General features: G+C 36.8%; 1 protein-coding gene across 1 annotated transcript; it reads right to left on the bottom strand.

The window, feature by feature from the left end:
- Positions 1-1,552: 1,552 nt before the first annotated feature.
- Positions 1,553-18,270, bottom strand: LOC143284526 (ubiquitin-conjugating enzyme E2 H-like). The gene is made up of 7 exons (XM_076591235.1): positions 18,132-18,270; positions 16,361-16,437; positions 11,650-11,724; positions 10,784-10,823; positions 9,635-9,687; positions 8,586-8,714; positions 1,553-7,292 (listed from the first exon to the last, which is right to left on the bottom strand). Exons 1-7 carry the CDS (start codon positions 18,182-18,184, stop codon positions 7,168-7,170), a joined length of 552 nt encoding a protein of 183 aa, XP_076447350.1. The 5' UTR covers positions 18,185-18,270; the 3' UTR covers positions 1,553-7,167.

Raw genomic sequence — 18,270 nt, 5'->3', positions numbered from 1 at the left:
CTTTTGTGTGATCGATGTTTTTTGTCCTTGAAGAACTTGAATTGTTATGATTTCAAACCTGTTCAGGGTTCAGGAATGATTGATACTATTCTAGGCATAAAGTTCTTTGTCATGATATGTTAGTTTGACTGGTTCATTGTATCCTCACTGTAGTCTTTTGTTGCCATTACTGACTTAATGATTTATCACATTCTGAAAGGCAAAAATTGTGTGAATGAGGTTAGTAAACTGCTAAAAATATTAAAGTTTTTTTTTTTTTCCAGTATTACATCAGAACATCCACCAATAAAATCCGAAGGTAGTTCTTTTTTCTTCCAGAAAATGTTTCCGTTAAATCCTCCTTCTGATTGAAGTTTCAGACGTGTAGAATGTTTTTCCTTCTATTTTCTAATTTCACAACTTTGCTGGAGTGAGAGTTGTTCGCCATTTGTGTTCATGTGCTTCTGTCAGTTCTTGAGTGGAGAAAGTGAATAAACATTTATATTTTGCTGTTGGAAATGTAGAATCTGTTTCAATACAGGAAGAAAAGCCACCTGGAATAAGTGAAGAATTACACTCACTCAATAGCTTTTGGTCAGTGACTCTGTAAGGGATACTGGGAACATTTATCCAGTATATTTTTCCCTGCCTTCAAGATATTATGTACCAGGAGTTTCCTCTTAATCTTTTCTACCTCTGTTTTTGCTTTTTACTGGTCAATTCACCCCAAAGAAAACCTGTGTTATAATTAAAATAATGAAGCAATACAACAGCCCAGTTCTCAGTACAGTTCAAGAGCTCAGTGTGCTTCAGTCCTGGTAGCCTTAACAGTGAAACAAGAATGTAACTTACGGAAATATTTGTCCTTCCTGAGATTTCATATTCACTTTGTATCATCATTTTTTTTTTTTTTTTTTTTTTTTTAAGCAAACCAAATATTCATATTTAAGTTAAAGGTTAAAATTTCCATAGCCTTTTTTGGCAATCAGGGCAGTGAATTCATGTCCGCTGTGTCAAGGGCTCAAGCAAGGAAAGGTGGGGCCCCAATTCTCTCCTTCCATTTTAACCTTCCCTAACCAAGTCAGCTACCCACTCGCAAGTCGATGGAGTGAGAAAATCGGCGTAAAGTGATTTTCGCAAGGACACAACATAGGCCAAAACAGGGGTTCGAACCCCGACCACTGGAGGAAGAAGTCCAGTCTGCCACAGCGCTTCTATTTAAAATATGCAAGCAAGAGAAATGAAAATGCAAGGGAGAATGGAACTGACAAAATATCAGCAGGCACAAACCATCAAAATTTTTGTTTTATGCTCGTACGAAAACATACGTTCTAAATGGCGTTTATTGGTGAAGGCTTATTACATTTTTCTTTCTGAGAAGAAGAGAGGGAAAGTGGAGGGATTATGCGAGAAGCTGAAATGACAATGAAAAGTATAATGGTGGTAACAATATTCATGTTCCTGGATGCATGTAATTGCATTACTGAAAACATGCTTCCCTGCACACAAAGCACTCAACAGTACTCACTGAACAGTTCAACACTCCTCTTTCATAATTCAACAAAACTCTGAATGAGGTTTGCTTTTCTTTATTCGTTAGTACATGACCATTAAAACAGTTCAAATAATATATACAAGAGTTTATAAAATGTAATACAATCACAAATGGCAGTCAACACCTCACACACTATGCATCATAATTCAGTGAAAATCTGGTAGGCGTCCATTAGTCATTACAGGCAGACATGGTTAGTACTGGTGCTGATGATAACCCGATTCCATTCATAGTACAGACTGAGAACAGGAGAAAAGATGCTGAAAGGGAGATTCTGTTGCATACCACAATATGACAACATGGATTGTGAAAGGAGGGGATATGATACAAAATACCTTGGGGTTTTTTTCCCAAAAGAAAAATGAAAGGCTTATATAATTATTTGGGGAGAAAAAAGGCTTTTATCAAACAAAATATACTGGATTTTCAACTGCAGCATGCTTTCATATTTCTACACAGAGCAAGTATTAAACCAGGTGAAAACAAAGGCATTTTTTGCAGTACCACCTAAAGAAAAGACGGGAAACAATTTGCTGTAACAATTTATAGCTGTCTTTAACAGGCTGCTCAAATAATGGGCATGAAAATGAAATGGTAATATTAAAGGGCAAATGTATGACCTGGTAGAAAAGCGTATTAGAAGAGGGGTGAAAAACCTGATTTATATTAGGTATTTAAAAAAAAAGAGAGTAAAATTAATGGGGGCAAACAAAATTTGAGTAATTCCACTGGGTGCTCAACTCCCTGGGTTCTCCATAAGAATGGTTCACAGTCAGACTGCAAGCATCCAATGCAAACACAAATTCTACCATTATCCATTTCTCCACATGAAGTACCATGACATCCAAGCAAAAACACACACACACACAAAAAAAAGGAAAAAATCAAATGATCAATAATTTGTATGTATTCACTTACACTTGCAGCTTGACAGTTCATATTTTTTTGCCACTGCACAAAGTAGTTGCCTCCAATTTGAAATTTGTTGTAAAGCAGGAAAAAAAATCCATTTAATTTAAAGATCCATATCAATAAACAGCACAAACCAAACCAGCTTTCCCTTTTGTCCATTTCTTCACAGTGCTTCCCTATTTTGTCTTTAAACAACCCGGTACTACCATTTTTAGTCTGTAATCAGTTCAATGTTCTTAAATTAAACAATGGAAAGTGGACATAACAGCAAATTCATTTTTTTTTAAATCTGAAGATACTTTATCACCAATCATCAACTTCTACCACAAACGTAGTCACAACTATCAATTACATTTTCATGTAAAATTCATAAGCTTTTATGTCTTGTGGTGCACTACTACATTTCATGGTCTAAAACTTCATTAATTTTTTTTTTCAAAAAGTCAAGACACACGATCCACTGGTGTTTCAAGATAGCAATTTTAACAGAGCAATTTCAGGAAGAGGGTAATTTTGGTGACACAAAGCAACAACACCAAAACAAAAAATCATTTAAAACTTGACGAATGCGATTCAGTTACACCTACAGACTTTATCTAACTATAAGCTACCATTTCTGAGTGTGATTTAATTTAACATCAACCATGTCATTCTGTGTTTGAAACAGATGCAAAACTTGTGTGTAAATATCGCCAGAAAAGTCTGAACAAATATCTGCTGTTTATCTGATCACTGTGGGATCAGTTAATACAAACACTGTCCGTGTTGATCTATTCCACAAACCCAAGATTTGCCCAGACCATTATCAACGTAAAAGAAGTGAATATATTACAATGGCATGATGACTCTGGGAGAAATAATAACAGTCCAGAATGACCAAGGCTAGCAAACAATCTGACTTGCAACAGAACACCGGAAATCTTAAACAGTTGCTCTTGCTGTTACAAGATCAAAGATCCTGACCAAAGCAAGGGACACTGCAAGGTACACTTTCAATGAGAATATACAAACAAGATGATTTTTTATCTGGAATATTGAGTCAACAATAAATTACTGCACTTGCCTTCAGTTATTTCAACCATGCTGTAAACCACTTAAGGTCGTACAACTCGGACATACCCCTATTTAGGAGCGCAATAACCAACCTCAGGTTTTTTGGGTTTTTAAAAAAATTTTTATACTATGTACCAGTAACGCAAGTTACCGATGTAAATGAAGATCTGGCGGTATTTCCTTTAGAGAAATTATCCAGTTAGAATGATTTAACAGCTTCATCAATGCCCAGAAGTAAACTGCAATCAGAAGGAAAGACTGCTGCATACCACTGATAATGTGATATGCCAATAAACAAGTAACACTGAGGAAAAGGAAGTGCCGGAGTGTTTCTCCATCAACAGTAACAATCACAAGCTCCGATCACAGACGATGTCAAGACACATCAATCGACGTCTAAAACCTAATTCAATTACAATAAAAACAAGCACCTTGTCCCTTAAAACTCATTTTCCATGTTGGGTTAGCAGCAAATTTTGAAGAGAAATAAACATACATAATGTAAAGAGCAATAAAATGCTCTTGTTCAAGTCTTGAGGTCTGTCATTCCCAAGGTTGAAAAATCGTGACCTTAAAATGCAGTGCCTGCCTTGAAAAGTTAGCTCCATGCACACTGCATGCATTGTAAATCATAGACATCCAAGACAGTTGTCAGTTCTTCATTAAAATAATTTAAAAAAATTCTCATGCTGGAAATAGTCTGGAAACATTTTTCACTAAAACTAAGATCCGTTAAAGTACTGAACTTGAAGTACCTGTTCCAATGGTAATTTGGTTCATAAACAAAAAAGTTATACAATGGAACATCCATGCATTAGGGCATATGCATAAATGTGCGCATACACAGACATACACGCACCATCAAGCCATCTAAAATCATTTGTTTCCATTTCTGGAGCAACTGAACAAAGCACTGATAACTCATGTGAACAGGCATGTCAAACTATATATCAATCTCACTGTTCCAGTGTCTTGAGACTTAAAATGTGTGTGTACACATACACACACACAAGCCAAAACGTGAGCTGGCTAATAACTGGTTCACAAGACTGCACATTACGCATCTGCATACACGAACTCTCCTAGTCTATCAGTTGGGCATAAACATGCATGCTCACTTCAACACAACATATAACGGCTGCATCCAGGCAACAACCACAGCCAGAAAAGCAGGCAGGCAGAACTGAACAGTGCTGAAGAAAAAACAAACAAAAAATCCCCAGAGTTCTGAATGTATCAAAGTAAACCACAGCACATCTGATGCAGCACAGAGTGACAGCAAGGAGAGCAGTTTGGGGAAGAACAGTCATTTATAATATTCTACACTGCTGCTCCGTGTTAATAAAACACTGGAATTCTTTGATACACAATAAACAGATTTCTGGAAGTTTCCTGCATAATTTCTGTCACCTTCAAGCATATGCACGTACACACACATACACACACAGACAGTCACACATATATATACAGTGCACTGAAAAGTATAGATAAAAAAAATGTCCACATCAACTGAAGAGTTAAGGTAAACCAAAGTCAAATGCTTTCTGACAGAAGGTTAAGTTCTGTTATTCAACCAAGTTCTGTTCAATTGACATGCATGTTTACTGCAGTCACATAGCTGCATTCACAAAAGAAAAACTTCTACTGAACAGACCTAATTACATGATAAAACCCAACTTGCCCCTTCTGAAACACATCAGTCATTATTTTGACAGATTCACTTAGGGTTCTTCATTCTTGAATGCGTCAATATCAACCTGATGAATCTGAAAATTCTATCAACAAGATTTTTTTTTCATAAATAAACTGAAGTTTTAATACAGTATATAAAATGAATAAAGTTCCATCCAATCAAGACTCATTCAGAATCAACTAAAACTGTTAATCCAATCTTTAAAATCAATGCGTCTCATACAACCAACTATGCCAAATCAACTAAACGACCAGTGCACATTACCACTGGTCAATATCCTACAAAATTTCTCTCTGGACATTTTTTTATTATTTTTTATTAATGTAACAAATAGAGAAAAATGAATCCTAATCATTTTATCAAAGAAATATTTTTGTTCATTTCTCCTCCAAAAGAAAAAAGAGATTAATAAAGAGAAGAAATCATATTAACATCAGAAAAAAAAAGATGTTTGCAACAAAGGGACTGCCATCAAATGCGCTTTCACCTTTCCTGTGACCACACATGTTATGGGAAGGGTATGAAGAATATACACTGCACAGACATCTTTTGTGAAAAATAAACTTTGTCCATTCCTCTGTATCCATCGACGCAATCGTTCAATCTATTAAAACACAGAACATTTTCACTTCATATACATCAACCATCCAAAACTGATAAGGAAAAAAAGTACCTCAGCTAAAGTACACGTACACACACCTTGTCTTCTATGTTACAAGCTTCACACAGAAACTTTATTTTCAGAAAAGTCAGATGGAAATCTTGTAATGCAGAAATGTAAATATAACATTTTCTTCCCCAACAACCACACCATTTACCAGAATGTCACCAGTCTGAGATGCATGTAGATTTAGGCCTGTCATTGTGACCTCCTTGGAAAGAGTAGTCTTAAATTTCACACAGAAAAAAACAACTGCTCTGACTGAAGAGTAATACAATACAATACAATACAATACAAAGCAATTCAGTTATACCTGTTGATTATGTGCCATAAACACATGGCCAAATGTGTGCCACTATGTTCTTGCAACTTTGTGCAGTTTCACACTAATGTCGCCCTGATCAAATTCCTGAGTACAAAGTTTATTCCATGAACCTGATGAGTAAAATCACTGTGTAAAATAAGGGAATTGAAATAAAACAGCTGACAGGAAAACTATTATAGATAAAAGGATTAAAATGAGCAACTGACAGGTAGAACCTGTCCCCTTGAAATCACCGTCTTTACCTTTTCGTTTTTAGGTACAAACTATTCCCCAAAGATGCATCACCAAATCCCAGCATAGTCCTAGACTGGACTCAAACTTACTCTTCAGCCAACTTCTTTGCACTGAAAGCTTTCAATTTATATTTTTACAATTTGCTGAAAAACTTCTTTCTAAAAAAAAAAAAAAAAAAGGTTACATTGTCCATCAATGAGCCGACTGTGTGAAACATCTCAGAGCTGCGAAGATTGTTTTCCTAATGCTAGGACTCCATGTGGGTATTTCACATTGACAGTCCAATTCCCATTTGAATAATTTCAACACCTTACCATAAAATCTCAGCAGAAGTAAAAACTGTGGTCTCCATCACGTTTTAAAAGATTATCAACACTTTTTTTTTTTTTTTTGCAGAGAGTGAACATGTCGAAGGGGACGAGGTTGAGGGACAAATGGGAGACATGAAAGTTGGAAGGAAACAAGTAATGTTGATACTGTTAATTCTCAAAGTCATGTTTATCAGGTCCACTCCCAAGATGCTGACATCTTTCATCCGCCTATTTGTGAAGCTTTGAGGAAAAATGTTCAGTAATATTATTAAAAAAAAAGATGTACAAGGTAGCTTTTTTCAAAATTTAAATGTTTGCTTCTCTGTATAATAGTAGGAGGTCTGTGAACACCACAGCAGACAAGGTGTGCATACCCACACAATGTTGTATGTACAGATGACAGATGAGCCAATTGGAAAACAATGATCACTAGAGCAGCAAGGGTTATAGCTCCATGTCCTGGGCTTCGTCCTCTGAGAAATCACTCAAGCTGGAATCACTAGAAGAGTCGGAACCGCCACCCTCTTGCTCTTTTAAAACTTCTTCTGTGGCGAATCTTTGGACATAATCTGGAAAACAGACACCCCATAATTTTGTATAAACAAACAAAACAGATCCTTTCAATTAAAAGCTGAAATCAAGAGTAACTAACTGAAGTTCTGCATCAATGAAAAAAATCGGTCTGATGTCTTCACTTAAATAAAAACCTGATTTAGCAAATTCAACTGTCTAAATTTATTCAATCTAAATCTAAAACACTTGTGTTGCACACATTTATAGAAATATAATTCAATACAATGCAAGACATTTTAGACAGTAAATAGTTTCAAATCAAAACACTATTATGCACAAAACCTTTGTATAACACACACACACACACACACACACACATGTATACAACATGCTGTCTCTGTGGCAAAACCCCACTGTATTCATCTAACATCCTTTCCAAAGCCACAACCATGCTCATGTTGCAATCCCCGTCTATCAAAAACCACCCATGTTGGAATTCTGTGAGGCCACCCACCAGAAAATGCCTGCATTGCTGCTGAATCACTTTGGTGGTATATTCAGCTGTGCCTGTTCTGATTTAACATATGCAAGACACTGCATGTATCCATAGTCTATATCTATCAACATCATCTATCAACATCAGTATGGTCTCTGTTAAACTTGTGCAACTGCTCAGCACTTTTATCAGCTGATGCAGACCTTTATATTCCTGTGTAACAGGAACCACATACAGGATCTACCCTGTGGATCTGTTCTGGCACACTGTCAAAAGCACTGGCTGCACCAAGTGAATCTCTCTGGCACACAAAAACACCAAGTGAATCTTTCTGGAAGACTGCCAAAATGAACGCAGTGGAAATCACACCATTTTCCTTTCAATCTCTGCATCACACAGTGACAAAGACTGGATAAGGCAGATGGACAGACATCTGCTCTGCAGTACACTCACTCACTCACACACACACACTTCTGTAGGGTTTTTTGGGGAGCGGCGGGTTAATGTAAGGTTCACCTGGAATCCTGTGCACTATGCAGCCAGAACAGAAGCAGCTACCACTCAAGATAAAAGAAAAACAAAACAAAAAAAACTGTCTCCTTCCAGTAAACATGTACTTTCCCACCCAATTTTCACTTTTTCAAAGCTGGATAATCACTAAGATTCATCAAAGCTCAGAAAAAAAAATTAAAAAAAGAAAAGAAAAAGAAAGCAGCAGTAAACCATGGCTGGAAAAGACATCAGGGCTTATAATAGAAAACTCAATGAAAGTGAGACAGAACTGAAAGAAAAAAAAAGGCATGGCTAGTGGAGACACTATTTCTCAAGGTTGAGACACTATTTCACAACAAACCTTGCACTTTTTTCTTGTATTCTTCTGGCTTGTGGAGGTACAAGGCAGCGGCATCCCCATTCAGGGGGTCCACAGGGTTGGGGTAGGTGAGGAGCTGAGGCAAGAAGGATTCAAAGATGTTCGACAGATCTGAAACACACACACACACACACACACACACACACACACAATCAAAACAAAAGCCTACATCAGTCAGGAACAAGAACTGTTAAAGTGTCAGACTGACTATGAAACTGCTGGTATTTTACAGGAGATTGGTGATTGTTAAGGTGATTGTTAAGGATAAAAACTTTCCAGGGGTTATCAAAATATTACTAAATCTAGTCACGCAGCCTCCTGCCCGAACCATCACCACCCAACTTCCTCCTTTATTCCTTTCTTTTTCCCTTCCATTATCAAATTTCTTGTTCTCATGTTTCTCGCTCTTATATATAACTGTATTGAAGTTTTTAATTCCCTCAAATGCCATCTCCCTTTCCTCAAAAACAAAACAGAAAACTTTTGCTGTTTTTCCCTTAAAAAATAAAAACATCACAAAATTCAGGAAATGGGGGTAGGGGGGAGAAAATCAGACACAGTTACAGTATAACAGTAATAATAATGGTAATCTGACAGCTTCCTCCTATCATTTTTTTTTTTTTTTTTAAACTTCCTTCGTTGAATAAAATCAGCTCATTTTTATTGCAGGTACACCCAAATATGGCTGGAAACGAATTGCTTATGTCAGTTTCCTCATAGTTCCTTTATAGTTTCTCTCCCCACATACACACAAGCACCCATACATATGGTAAGACAGAGAAGTGACAAGTTTATTGTCTGTGATCTCACAGAAATATGTCTTATGCATAAAGAAAACAAGCTGAAATTTTCTGGTGTTCAACATCAACAGCACATACTGAATTTTGAAGATGGATGACTGATTCAGATACAAATCCCTTTTTTAACAAACCTAAGATAACAGACAAAAGGCTGTGAAGCCCTTCTTTTCTACCTGTTCTACACAAACTCGCAACTCAATTAACATAGAAAAAAAAAAAAAGCTCACTGACCATAGAGTGCAGTCCATGCCTGGTTGATGACATCAAGACACACTGTACCAGACCTGAAAACAATCAACACTCATTTTAATAACAATAATAATCAGATGCAGTCTTATATAGTGCAGTACCCCCATCTCAAATGGGGTTCACTGCGCTTTACAATAAAAAAAAAAAATAATTTAAGACCACATGACATAAAATATGTACAAAGTCAACACGGTGTCACATGACATTGGCTAAAATATATACCTATATACTAATATAGATTTGAGACTAAGTGACATAAAAATATGTAAATCAACACAGGCACCATCACAGTCTCAAATCACACAGGCCCAAATCACAGCAAAACAAAGCACATCACATTCACCCTGCATTGGAAACAAAAACCACGACTGAAATTATTTAATTCATTTATTACTTTAGAAAAAAAAAATGCATATATACATACACATATGTAATACTGTTAAGAAAAGGTTGATAAAGTAAATCTATCAAGTGATTGTTGTTGTTGTGTGTTTTTTCTACAGTCTAAATACATAATTTTAATGTTTGAAAGCAGTATAGTGCATGTTCTCTCAATTAGTATGTCTCAAAATATACTTCACATCATTCACTGGTATCATTTTTTCAGATTTCTTCCAATAAAAAAAAAAAAAAAAATTCAATTAAAACAAATCCCTCCACACCCTCCAAATAAAAGTAAGTAAATCTACCACTGGTGTGTGTGTGTGTGTGTGTGTGTGTGTGTGTGTGTGTGTGTGTTTACATACAAGCATACGACTTGTCTGCAGTCATATTGTCATATGCATTACAACAACACACTTAATAACATGTAAAAAAATAAATAAATAAATAAATAAATAAAACAGATAATGCTGGGACAAAATATTCAGTTTAACATAGACGCTTTCCAATATAACCCACCCACACCCCCTTTTTTTTTTCTCCCCACAATGGATACAACTTGAATATGTTTATCCAACCGAGTTGTGATCTTTGGGCAAAAGACAGCATACACATCATACTAGAATGCAACTACACCACACAAAAACTGGAAAAACAAAACAAGACTGAAATAAATAGAAAAGTACATGGTATACAGTGGGACATAATGACAGACAAGGAAGAATCAGTCATGCACACATAATATCTTACACTTCATCAATGTTTGGGTGGTAGATCTTGTTTGTGAATCCTGAAACAGAAAATAACAGAACTAAGTCAGCCACAGGTAGATAAACACATAACCCGTAACAATTATGATTCACGCAATGCATCTTAATACAACTTGCCATTTTAAATTATATGAATTACTGTGCTTTTTGAAGCAAGCGCTTTCATTCTCTTTCCATCTTATATCTTTTCTTGTTAGTTTCAGATGACTGGGAAAAACGCAGATTAAAAAACAACTTCTAAACACACAACCATATCATATTACCTCTTTTTATGGGTAATTCTTTTAAAATATTAACACTTTGTCCACATGTGATACCTAGGAGCTGTTCAAATAAATTCTAAATCATATCCAATACATCCCTAATTTTATTACTTTGAACAAACGAGTAATTTAAAGTGCATAAAAAAACTACCATACTAAACGTAACACACAATGTCAGTTTCAAACACACAAATTCAATTTAAAACAATCTGTTTAAAAATTATGGTTTTACAATGCCTGAGACTTTAGGTGCTGTGTTAACATATCCTGTCCAAAAGTATACTAACAGTTACACAACCACAGGGATGAGTCATGACTTAAATCACTTCAGGAAATGAGTAATACTTTTGTAACACACTTATCAAGGCCACAGACAAAGGAAAGATCATTTGAAAGGCTTCCCTTACACAGCAGAATAACACACTTTCAAGCTGCATCTAGTTTTTTTGTTGTTTTTTTCCCTAGTATCGTGAACATAACATACACAAAACTTTTTTTTCTTTCCCGATTTAAACATTCCATGAACACTAGTTTAAAAAAAAACAAAAAAAAACACATACTCATCACATCTCTGTCATCTTACCAATGGAGGGAGACTTGAAAGGATACTTTTCTGGCAGGTCAACACGAACTTTCCACACCCCTCCTTCATAGGGCGCTGAAATGAGCACCAAGTATATGTATCGTTCCAATACCTTTGTAATGGTAAATGGCTACACAGCATTTTTTTGTCAACAGCATTCTGTTTTTCACTTGTTCCAGTCTTTTGTTTTTTTCACAGTCCACACAAAATGTACCTCTTCAGTCTCACCTGGACCTGGGTCAAACACCCACACACACATGCACACACACACACACACATACACAAACCTGTTCATGCACTGACAATTTTTTACCTTCCTTTAATTAAAGTATTTGGGAACAGACGCAAACAGCAGAGTTACACACACTGTGTACATCCACACAGCTTCACTTCTCAACACACAAGCCTACTCTCACCTTTCGTCAATTCTCTGTGTCAACACCCTCTTCCTTTCTTTCCCCCACCATCCCAGACCCCCCCTGCCCCTTTTTCCTCAAAAGTTGAGCAGAAACCAAAAGCGGGCAATGTGTAATGAACTAACCTCCATGCCACAGCAGGGACTGAATGTGCAGTGCAGGAGACAGACAACCTGGTCAGCTGGCAAACACAATTCGCCAGATGCTCACTCCCTCATTCATCCAAACAAAATAACCATCCCATTTACAGCCCCCCCACCCCCCCACACACACACCCCTTCTAGTTCTACCCAAACTACAGAACCCTGTGTGCAACCCCAGGGCCACCTTCTATCGATTTCTGGACCAGGGAACCTTTTACAACCTCAAACCACCTTCTATTGATTTCTGGATAGGCTGGGTATCACAGTAACTGAAAATTAATTGAATCCTGCCTGCAAAGCTGTGGAAGACATGGGGTGTGATGGGGTGATGCGTGCCCTGCATAGGAAGTTGTCCATGCATGAGGGCCTGCATTCACATGGAACAACGTATGTGTTTACACGTACATATGTGAGTGTGTGTGAATGAGTGAGTGAATCACTGAATGAGAAAGAGAGAGAGAGTGTGTGTGTGTGTGTGTGTGTGTGTATGTGTGCGTGTGTGTGCTGCAGCTCATATGTGTTGCATCCTCAATTGATTTGATACGACTTAGTTATTATCTCTGCCGAGTCCTTGCTGGGTATGAGTGTGTGTGTGTGTGTTGGGGGTGGGGTGGGGGTGGGGGGATCTGTGTGTCTGTGTCTGTGTGTATCTGTATATGACTGTGTGAATGTGTGTGTGTGTGTGTGTGTGTGTGTGTGTGAGTATGAGTGCATAGTGTGCGTTAGCTATACAGAGCAAACACACATAATGACATAACTATAAGAATTCTAAGCTACTTGCATTGTTGTGACACGGCTATACTGACTCCAAAATTTAAGAAATATAATAAAGACACAGAGGAGCATGAATCAGCAGAACACCTTTTCACCCATGATACTGAGGCATGTAGCCTTTTTTTCTTTGTTTTTAAACATGTCAACCAGTTGCCAACAGGAGCATTATATACAATATACATCCATAATTAGTCTTGAAAAGCATTACAATATTTCAGGTATACTGACAGCACATTAAGTTTAAAACAAAGTTTTTAAATGGTAATGAAAAAATAGAAAACATTCACACCCCACCACTTCTCTCCTCATCCCCCCTTATTTTCATTATCATCATCATCATCTCAATCAAGAATCATTTACTTTTTCTCTTCCCCCCCCTCACGATTCATCATGCTTGCCAGTCAAAATGGCAAAAATAACCTTCACAGATCCAATCACCTAAGATCTGTGTTGATTACAACTTGAGCTTATTTTAATATATATTATCCAAGGCAGTGCTTCACAATAGACCAGCCACTCATATAAACCATCACGCTATCAAAAAGAGAACAAACCTTGAAACAGCTTAGCTGTGGTGTTATTTAGTGCTCAATATTTTTGTGTGATATTACAGCTTCAAAGGTCTTTAGAAGCGTCTTTGTAAAGGTGTCTTTTGAAAGGAGCTTCAGTAAAAAGACCTCTCATGAAGACCTGCATAATATTGAACCAAATATTGGGCAATAAAGAATGCCATGGTCAAGCCATCTCCAGATTTGTTCTTTGGTTTATCTATTTAAAAACAAAAAACAAAAAAAAAACTACTATTTTCACACACACACAAATCGACTTGCTGCAAGAATTCAGTGAACTAACAGTAAATTTTATCAACAACAAACCAAGCGTGAAACCGAGTCAAACAACCAATCAAAATATCTTTTTTGTCACATTATCCTCCTACATGTGTTCAAGCACGCACACACACACACACACACACACATGTAACGTGTGGTTGAAATATCTGTCTTGTAAATGGTCATCACCTCTCCTGCTGTTTTTTTTTAAAAGTATATGAACTATAATAATGTGCATCTCTCTCTCTCTTAGACTTATTCTTCTGATCATGTGTTTATGTAATGTGTGCTACTCAAGTTTTCAGTCTGTCAGAGAAAGTGCTTGTATGTTTTCATCATCTATAATTTAAATACTATTTTAACTTATGCAAAGTTAAGGCAAAGTATTTAAAAGCCACTTCAGTGCTAACCTCTTTCAATCTTTTTCTCATTCACCACACACACACACACACACACGCCCAAGTGCGCACAAACACACACACACACACACACACACACACACACACGCCCAAGTGCACACACACACACACACACACACACACAAAGCTCGCACACAGAGACACCACAGAGGCTCAGGAGAGAGAAATGAAAAGAGAGACTTTCAACCTGCACCAGTCTCCTTAATGACATTTTCTTATGCCATCTTATTTAACCTAATTTTGTTTTGAGCTCAGAGCAGAGATAATATATTAGCAAGATTCAGTTCAAGATTGGGACAATCATTCTGAAGCACATCAGACAGGAAATCAAAATGAATAATAAACCATCTTGAAAACAACAACACAAAATGTGTGCATACTTAGAATTACATACAATGCACTAAAATCCATACTTCTTGAAACTTTGTCAAGTTTTCTTTTTCTTGTGAAGAAACACACACTGGTGAGGTTGCCATGGGCAACATATGTTGATCCAAATGACTCCTTACTATGCAAGACTATATGGAGCAGGCAACAGTCTGCATGTCCATCTCCACTTAAGCGATGCAGCTGGTCCAATGATAAAGTGACATTAATCCCAAAGCAACAGTGGTACCAATATCTATAGTGTAAGGACTGACTAGTGATATTTGCACCTTAAACCACCAAGAAGTCCCCATTAAGAATGTGATCCCAAATGTGAGTATGTGCGAGTGCATTTATATTCATCTGTAAGCGTCTGCGAGTGTGTGTGTGTAAGCATCCCTGTATGTGCATGCACATGTGTGTGTCTGCATATATATGCATGTATGTTTGTGTGCTGGTATAGGGTGTGTATATGTGTGTGTGTGTGTGTGTGTGTGTGTGTGTGTGTAGCCAATTTATGGAGAGTCATAGCTTGCAGTGGTGAAGGACAAGGACAAAGACAGCCAAGCGTGTTTGCAGTATTTCTAAACAACATGTAGGGAAGAATCTTTCTTCAAATCTATCAATATAAGATACAACAGCCTGTGTGTCAGTGTCAGACAATGGCCTCCTCAGCCACATGAAAGTGTCTTGTAGTCGGACATCTACATGTATACAAATTACAATTAAAAATGTCTATTCTTAAGAAAACAAATTTATTATTTATGATGTGTGCTATAGATGTGATTGTGCACAATGTGTGTACATGTGTGTGCGTGTGCATGTGTGTGTGTGTGCAGTCCTGGTTTGTGAGCATACATCATGCACGCAGAAACTAAATGTTTTGCTAAGTCTCTTCTTCAGTGACCTATTCATTTCTTTATATATCTACAACCCTATGAAAGCCCACACACAATAATGTCTAACAAAAAAATTTATTCCACATCCTGAGTACAACTACAAGTCAGTGTACCAGTACCTTAAGAAATATAGATCTGTAACACAGTCTGAGCAAACCTCAGGCAAGGTCAACCCTGAAATGCTCTTCATTACAGCAGTCCTAAAAATAAAGACTTCCAAAGCTCCATGTGTAGAAAGAGTCCATGGGTCTCTATCATTCCCCTCTCCTCCAAAGAAAAAGGAGGAGTTTGTTGCATCAGTTTGACATGGTACAGCATATGACACCAAAAGTATACTTTTATTTATACTATGAGCAATTTTTCATTAAATTTTCAAAGCAACTGTACTGCATAGGATCAGAAGTGAAACTTACAAACAAAAAAAGGGGTGGGGTGGGGATGGGCGGGCATAGTTGCATGGGAGACATTAGAAAGTGACGCAGTATTTACATACTGGTGAAATTAAAAATAGGTTATGACCTACTTTTTTTTTCAAACTGCCCCATCATCTGCACCTTTACAGTGGTATAATTCCCACACCACTCATACTTAAGTTATTCACTCTTTTCACTGGCATCTGTACAAATACTGAAATAGAGGAAGATGTTGGTGAACTGAAGTGAAAGCAGGACTCTTTCAGAATATCAAAATGATAAATTACTAATTCTACAAAAAATGTAAGATAGGATACACCTTTATTGTCTGTAAATGCATAGAAATTGGTCTTTTGGCTCGGGTACATATAATATCAAACACATCAAGCACAATGAGTACATGTAACATTAAACATCAAGCACAATCACTTTCACAACAGTGAGTACTCACTTGAAGGTGGCCCAAAAAATTTGACAATGAATTCATTCAGGCCACTCAGTAGTGTAACTTCATGTTTGCTTTCCATGCTACACAAGTGTCAAGGAAATTATGAAAACACATGCATAAATTCCATTATCCTACCCCCGCCACCGCCTAAGGAAATACACATGATCAAAGACCCCTTACTTTTTCATTTGATTCAATAATCTAATCAAGTCATTTCTTATATCAGACCTCTCATATATAGTGTGGAATTATGTGTGACTAATAGTCATACAAACAAAATTAGCACACATGATCATGAAAGAAGTGTCTCAATCACACAAGTTATAGTGTACACTATGACCAACAAAGTACTTCCTCACTGTTCTCCCTCTACCCTTCCATACTTCCTTCCCTTCATACTTTCACAATGATTTCCCAGTGTGGAATACCAGTATATACATATATATAAAATAATAAATATCATACATGTAAGCCATCTTCATCACATAAACAGTACACAGTCAACTAACCAGGAAGGAGAAAAAGTAACAAATAAAATTAATATGGTATTGTTTGGACAAGTCCATGTTTTGTAAGCTACTTGGAATGATATATTAACTGTTAGAACTGATGTAACACATTACGCAATATATATCAAAATAATTCCAAACTGGTGGAGGAGCCTTGAAACTATTAAGTTATAGGTCTTGATCAAGGCAAGGCAAAGAGTTTCAAATACTAAGACTCACGTTAACAGTTTTTTAACAAAAACACACAGAAATATGTGATACCCATTATTTACAACCAGACACTGGTGTAAGATATAATATTCCCAGTAAGATAAAAACTAAATAATATGGATACTAATGACCACAGAAAATCCATGAAGATAAATCAGATTTGGTGTCCTCCTCTTCAACTAAAATAGAATGTGACCATAGAAAAATGATATGCAGTGCTTACCTGTTTGAAAAACCTGCTTGAATGATGCTCAAACCTGTGTGATTTTACATCTTTTAAACTTACTGATCTATTTATAAACATATGGTGTCACTTGTGATACTACATCACATGTTTCAGGATGTTTGTCAACACCAAAAAACTATATTGTACACTCGACTGTTCATACCTTGATTACATAAGCTGTCATAAAAATAACTTAGAGAATTTGGGAATGGGTGATTTAATTATACTAACACACTGTACTGTGGTCAGGTCTTACTTATGTCAGGTTTATTTCTGGACAGACTCGAGCTCCTGGCAAACAAGTACGCGATCTCCACTCTCACTCCGAACAAACAAAATTTATAGCAAATATTCCAAATAACCACTGGTATAAAAAAACAAAACAACAAACATCAGGTTTGCGATATTTTCTTTTCATCTTCGATAATAAAGGATTAATGTTGAAGTGTTCCTCAGATTAAGTTATTACAGCACAAAAGCGGTGGTGGGGTCCAGTTCTGACCTGTTTCTGCAGTTGCACGAACAGTTGACAAAGACCATGAAGTTTTTCGTTCGAGGTTTCTCGTTATTTTTGCGAAATTCATATAAAATCAAGGCAATATATTAGCGCATCAAATAGAAACATATTTATTCAATGCAATTTCATTATGGTTTATTTTACTGCAAATCTTCAGTTATGACGTGTAAACAGTTTCTCGGCAGCTGAAAAAGCACGGCTGTGACCTCAGCTTGATCGCTGCATCTGGGAATTATTCGTCAGAAAACGGCTTTGTTTTCTATCAGTCACACTTCACCAATGACCTACACACACAGTTTTCTTAAAGGATACAGTTTGATGACATCAGTGTCCATTCTACGCTTGCCAGGACTTGGTGATGACATTGTGGAGAAAAATTTGCACGACTGACCCAAATGATCTACTTCCAAGCGAACTCTTCCAAAACACAACAGCTAATGGCGGAGTCTTC

This window comes from Babylonia areolata, chromosome 8, assembly GCF_041734735.1.
Source record: "Babylonia areolata isolate BAREFJ2019XMU chromosome 8, ASM4173473v1, whole genome shotgun sequence".
Lineage (NCBI taxonomy): Eukaryota > Metazoa > Mollusca > Gastropoda > Neogastropoda > Buccinidae > Babylonia > Babylonia areolata.
The sequence above is the reverse complement of the archived record's forward strand: the minus strand, read 5'-3'. Positions and strand labels throughout refer to the sequence as shown.